The 6,282-nt window shown below is 45.1% G+C and overlaps 1 protein-coding gene across 1 annotated transcript in view; it reads right to left on the bottom strand.

Moving 5' to 3' along the window:
- Positions 1-383: 383 nt before the first annotated feature.
- The window catches only part of LOC130130146 (keratin, type I cytoskeletal 18-like), a 17,056-nt gene continuing 11,157 nt past the window's right edge, over positions 384-6,282 (bottom strand). Inside the window, exons 3-8 of the mRNA XM_056299886.1 lie at positions 4,125-4,207; positions 3,589-3,745; positions 2,146-2,310; positions 1,789-1,914; positions 1,317-1,537; positions 384-1,076 (exon numbers count right to left, since the gene is read on the bottom strand). Coding sequence (XP_056155861.1) covers positions 962-1,076; positions 1,317-1,537; positions 1,789-1,914; positions 2,146-2,310; positions 3,589-3,745; positions 4,125-4,207 — 867 coding nt within the window. The 3' untranslated portion in view covers positions 384-961. The remainder of the gene's footprint in view (positions 1,077-1,316; positions 1,538-1,788; positions 1,915-2,145; positions 2,311-3,588; positions 3,746-4,124; positions 4,208-6,282) is intronic.

The raw sequence follows: 6,282 nt of genomic DNA, 5'->3' as shown, positions 1-6,282 counted from the left end.
GCAGCTTTGACGTCTCGCGATAAGGGGTCTGCACGTTCAAGTTTCTTTGCAGTATTGTGTGTGAACATGCATACAAGCATGTGTGATGTCACATTGTCTTCACGCTATGACTGGGGCCCAGTCGCTAATTCTCCTGGCATGAATTATAGTCCCAGCCCAGCCCTATTTTTAAGAACGGCTGTGGTGTTATTCACAACCGGATCCCTATTATATTCCTCTGATCCAAATCTTGCGGCATTTTGTCATGGGGACTGGAGAGCGTATAATCATCCCTCTGTCTTCTATTCGTTCGCTTTATATTTTGTGACAGGGTCTGATGACACAGCCCGACATATCTCGATACAACTGAATTTCTGCCATAAAGTTGTGGTCAAACCAAGAAGTATTTTATTGAAATGTGTTTTATTGGGAAGTCAGAACATTGCAGCACATGAGGCAGACTTGACTGGACAGAGAGAAACGAAAAACAAAGGTGATGATAACAATATCAAAAACAAAGGTTAACGTAACAAAGCATTCGGATTATTTACCTTTTAGCCATTTTAAAAATACTGTGATGTATTTGAACCCTTTGATTTTTCCAATCCTGAACTACTTTTGTAAACGTCTGCTCTCACTAATGTGTCAGGTCAACACACAAACAAATAAGCAAAAAAAAAAAAATGAAATAAATAAACAATGACCTAGTTTTCCTCTGATCCAGTCAATAGTCAATTGAAAGTTAGTGCTTCAAAATTAGTAAGCAATGGCTGTGACGTATGGGATTCTGAAGGCCTTTAGCCTGTGGTGCAACACTGTTGCTCGACTAATAAGCAACTACTAAGAACCAGTTGTTGTAACAGCGTTGATGTTTTATCATTTATGTATTGGTGTGTCATCAATGTATCATTTGGCCAATGGTATGTTAGTATTGTACTGAGGTGCCGGTGACAGACTGGGGTGTCAGCTGGTATCTGGATGCTCAGAGGTTCTTGGTTTTTGTGCTGGAGGAAACCACTTTGCCGTCCACCAAGGTCTGTGTGACGGTCATCACTTGGGTCTTCACTGTCTTCTGGTCCTCCATAGCATCCTGGAGCCTGAAGAAAATTCCCAGGGCAACATTTTATCAGCAAATCGCTTTTAACCGATTTTGCACATTTTTAAAAGAATAATTTTTGTCCAGGGTCAGTAGTGACGTTTTCAGCTGCAGTCTATGTGTAAGTGTGTCCCTCTTAACTCAAACATTTACAACAGTTTGGTTTTTGTTGGCTGTAACAAATATAACATGGCATATCATCATTACGCTTGACCGATCATAATCATCAGATGACCCTTACTTGAAATCCTCTCCATCCAGGAGCCTCTTGTATGTTGCGATTTCGGCCTCCAGCTTCATCTTCATGTTGAGCAGGACCTCGTAGTCCTGCGTCTGCTGCTGGATGTTGCCACGCAGCTGCGTCAGTTCAGCCTCCAGACTCACGATGATGGTGTTGAGAGACTCCATCTCCATGTTGTAGCGCATATCTGTGTCCCTGAGTGTTCCCTCCAGAGTTGCTTTCTGTTTTGAGGTTTAGCAAGAGGGAGTTAGGAACAAAGAGACACGAGAGAAAGAGAGAAAGAATAGGTGATACACAGAGAACAGAAAATGAAAGAAAGAATAAAGTTAAAGATAAGAGGGATTGAAGACAGATGGGAAAGTATATAAAAGAAAAATGAGGGTGTGTTGATGTGAGTGTACTGAATTAAGCACACAATAGTACAGTGAGTCAAAATAGACATGTTTCGGGGTGAATGAAGTATGGTTCTCACCAGGCTCATCTGTGATTCCAGCTCAATCTGCAAGGTCTGCAGCTGTCTGCGTAGGTCGTTCACCTCGGTCTGGGCACCCTTCAAAGCCTCTGTGTTTTGGGTGACTTGACTCTGTACTTCTGTAATCTGAAGTAAAAACAAAGGTTGTATGTGAGAATATATATCTGAGCGTATGGTAAAGTCAAGAAAAAATAAAGCTACGACATCTTATGGTTCTCTAAGTCTTCCCACACTCACATCGCCAGAAGTCCATATTGGGCAATCTTCTTGAATGAAGATGGTCTCTTATAAATATCAAGAACCTGAGAAAGTCTTGGTTGTCATTGTTGGAAGTGTGTCCAACAGGTAAATGTTTACCTGAGATTCATGCCATGCTTTGAGCTCCTCTTGGTTCTTCAGTGCCATCTTCTCATACTTCGCCCTGATTTCTGACATGATCTGGGCGAGGTCCTGACCTTTAGGAGCATCAACGTCCACCTGGACACCTGACTGTGAGATCTGCTGACGAAGCTCCATTACATCCTAAGCAAACAGAGGAGGCATCATGACATCAGACATCACGAAAAACTTGAGTGTTGCTACGCATGGTACTGAACAAAAAGGATACATTTAGCTGATGACTTTATAGCCAACATTCTGGATGGATAGGATGTATTTATTATTTATTGGGGGGGGGGGTTCTCCCTTTTTCTCCCCAATTGTATCCAGCCAATTACTCCACTCTTCCAAGCCGTCCCGGTCGCTGCTCCACCCCTTCTGCTGATCCAGGGAGGATTGCAGACTACCACGTCTCCTCCGATACACGTGGAGTCGGCAGCTGCTTCTTTTCACCTGACAATGAGGAGTTTCACCAGGGGGACGTAGCGCGTGGGAGGATCACGCTATTCCCCCCAGTTCTCCCCGCCCCGACCGACCAGAAGAGGCGCTAGTGCAGCGACCAGGACACATACCCACACCCGGCTTCTCTCCTGCAGACACGGCCAATTGTGTCTGAAGGGACGCCTGACCAAGCCGGAGGTAACACGGGAATTCGAACCGGCGAGCCCCATGTTGCTAGGCAACGGAATAGACCACCACGCCACCCAGACGCCCATGACAATAGATGGGATTTTTAATTCTGCTGTGATCTAACTGCGTATTGAAAACAGCCCACCTATAATCTCATTTTATGTTTTGCTATCTTAAATGCTATGGGAGGCACATCCCTGACCCGCGGCTGACCTGTGTCTCCCCTTACAGTTTTCAAGTAAACAAATGGCTTGGTGTTTGGCTTTCGTCTGTGAATGATGGTAATTAAAATTCTGTGGTGTTTCTTTACGTTGCCAAATGAGATGAGAGTGTTTTATGATGAGGCTCTCCACAGAATTCACATATTTCGGGTTTCCTACAAAGCTTCCTGCTCCCACAGCACCACAGTTTGCTCTTTTTGAAGACTGTCTTTCAGCGGGTTGGAATGGGTCCGCAGCAGTCACGAGGTATCTCATGTACACGTTTCCCTTAAGCACACATTTAGATGATTGAGGTCAAACGACTTGCAAATATTTGTTGAGGGCTTTGAGTTGAGGGTGGGGTTGTTTTTACATCCGGTGTGTTAGAATTAGTTTGAAAACACACTCAGTGGGGGTGAAGCCAACCTTAAAGTAGACACTGGACTTTAAAAAAGCCCACATCTAACCTTTGACTGAAGGACGAAAAACTAGTTAGAGCCTAAAACCCCACAAGTCTATCTAGTGGCGTCAGGTGCATTGGATTGAGAGTGGGACAGGACTGGGTGGGGCCGAGATCTTGCTGGACACTCACATTGTCATGGTTTTTCTTGAGGTGGATCAGTTCTTCCTTCAGGGTTTCGATCTCGCTCTCCAGGTTCATGCGGCCCATGTTGGTGTCATCGATGACCTTCCGCAGACCCACAATGTCAGCCTCCACAGACTGGCGGATGGACAACTCGGACTCGTACCTAAACACAGAACAGAACCAAGTAGTCAGGAAAACCTTCAATATATACATTTTCAGTTTCCCTACTGTTAACTGTAGTGGTTTTACTGTATTGACTGGTTTTGCTAAAAAAATAAAGTGGTGTACTGAAGTCAAATATTTTTGCTTCTACATCTACTATTCAATGTGAGTCATGATGTGGTAGTGATGTATAGGATGTGAGGGTTTGGAAGATTCACCAAGACATATTCTTTAGGATGATTTATGAAGATGCGCTGTCATTATGTCATCAAACTACGACGCTACGTCCTACAATCTTCCACCGGCAAAGCAGGGCGCGCCAGCGGTTGCTGTCTGCCCTAAGTTCCACAGTCTCGGTTGTACGGCGCGGCGGGACTTACTTCACTCTGAAGTCATCGGCTGCCAGGCGAGCGTTGTCGATCTGCAGCACCAGACGTGCATTGTCAACGGTGGCATCGAACACCTGGAAGACATTTTAGAAATAAAGTGGCAGATGGTTTAGACTAGAGAACAAAGGCAATGGAAAACACGGAGTCAGCCAGTAGCGGACACATGTCGGAGAATAACAGAATATTTACAGAACGCAAAGCAGGTCCTGCCAAGTTTGAGTTTCACATCCTTCCTTTTCAGGCGAATAAACCGTGGAGGAATTTTGTTTTGTCTGTTACCGAGATGGAAAGTCAGATATAAAAAAAATGCAATATCTCTTCATGTTAAGTTTACATGGTATGAATGTTACTCGAGTGTAACTTTCATCCCTCCAGGATAGCATTTTGAGAGGGCGTCGAAATCCTTGAATTGATACTGCATTTTGATCATTTGTCTAATCTGTGATCGTATATAAAATGCTGTCGTCTACCTCTACCTGTGATGGTGTGTATTATTTTCTTTTAGTCTCGGCCCACTGGCATCAGACCACCTCTGGTTGTCCGCCGCTGCATCACCCGTCTGGATGGGGCAACCAACCGGGGTGAAACAAGAACTGCGAATTGAAATTCTTTCCCGTATTGATAAGTTCCTTCATGCAGCGGGCGAGAGGGTTCGCCCGCCGCCGGGCTGAATCAGTTGACGACCGTTTCTTCCAGTGCAAAAGTGATCAAAATCTCCTTGTACGGACACGCGTCCTTGTAATATGGGTGTTTTCGTAATTACATACAATTTGCACAATTTTTTTCCCTCGTCAAGCAAATGAGTAGTAGGTTGGTGTAAATGGGGACGGTGCCAAGAGCCGTCTGAAAGCCACCTGCTGCCGGTGTTTGCTCAGCAGTTAACACTCCAGCAGATAAAAGCCGGGATGGATGGAACATTATACAGGGGGGGCATGCAGGTGATGATGTCAACGAGCCAATCACAAAGGGCCGGGCTCCTAAGGAACAGGATTGGGCCTGTCAGCAGGTTATTCGCATGACGTTGGTGGTGATTAGGGGTAGGGGTGGGGGTGGGGGTGGCGACGGTTGTGCATGTGTGTGCGTAAGCAATCTTGATGTGACTTTGTGTGTATGAGCGCAGTTGAGGATATTTTGCTGGGTTGGGTTTCCTGTTGTTGCTGCCATGAGAATCTCTGTTTTCTCATGGCAGGGGGTGGAGTGGGGTGTGGGTCGGGGGCGGATGAGGTGGGCAGCAATATTTGAGTCATTAATCATCATCCTCGTGTCTAGACAAAAGCGTTCTGGCCGCAGATTTTTGCGAGTAAATGGGGGGCAATGGCGGGCTGTAGGGTAAACAGTGTGTGAGTCGTAGAAGTCTAAACGTTGAGGTTTTCTTAAATCCCCAACTGACCCTCTTTTTATTTCCTATCTGAGGTTTTCAATGCCACACCTGATAAGATCCAGCAAATAGAAGATAAACTATTTCAGAGGGCCCCCCCCCCCCCCCAGTTTGCCGAGCTCAGTTTTTATGTATTGCACGGGGAGGTTTGCCGGCCTTGATGCCGGAAGGTTGGGGGGAAAAAAGTGTATTTTTTGATCTGGCATGCGCACTTTCTTACTGGGAGCACATGTAGTAATACTGGCTTTTTCCAGAAGTTATTCTAGCGAGCAAAATAAACCATATATCATGGGTTTAATTCCCGTAAGCCCACCTTAACAAGCATAATAGCATGGTTGGAATTTCCACTTGGAAATCGTGATAGTTTTTTTTTCTTCTCCCTCTCAGAAATAGCAAATGTGGTTTAAACCACGCACGGTAACATGTGGTTGGCGGACACTGCCCAGTAATTTTTTTCTCCATTTTTTTTTTTTTTGGCCTTGTATTCGATTCGTTCTCTTTGACAATTCCGATACCGTGCGGTATCGCGTCCATATCCGTGTTTCGGTCTTCACACCCATTCACTGTGATGGATGTGCTGCGTCTGAATTGGGCTTATCAGATAAAATTGAATTTAGTCGCTCGATTGGATTAATTGCGTTTAAATAGGTCACAAATTGACGGACTCCTCCTCAAATGTCAACTCAGAGCTACGCTACGGGTTTTCCAGGCCTTCATTAACTTGAAACTGAATGGAAAACAGTTAGGACCTTCAGATGAACTGGAAACCCC

The sequence above is a fragment of the Lampris incognitus genome, chromosome 2, assembly GCF_029633865.1.
Source record: "Lampris incognitus isolate fLamInc1 chromosome 2, fLamInc1.hap2, whole genome shotgun sequence".
NCBI classification, from domain to species: domain Eukaryota; kingdom Metazoa; phylum Chordata; class Actinopteri; order Lampriformes; family Lampridae; genus Lampris; species Lampris incognitus.
The sequence above is the reverse complement of the archived record's forward strand: the minus strand, read 5'-3'. Positions and strand labels throughout refer to the sequence as shown.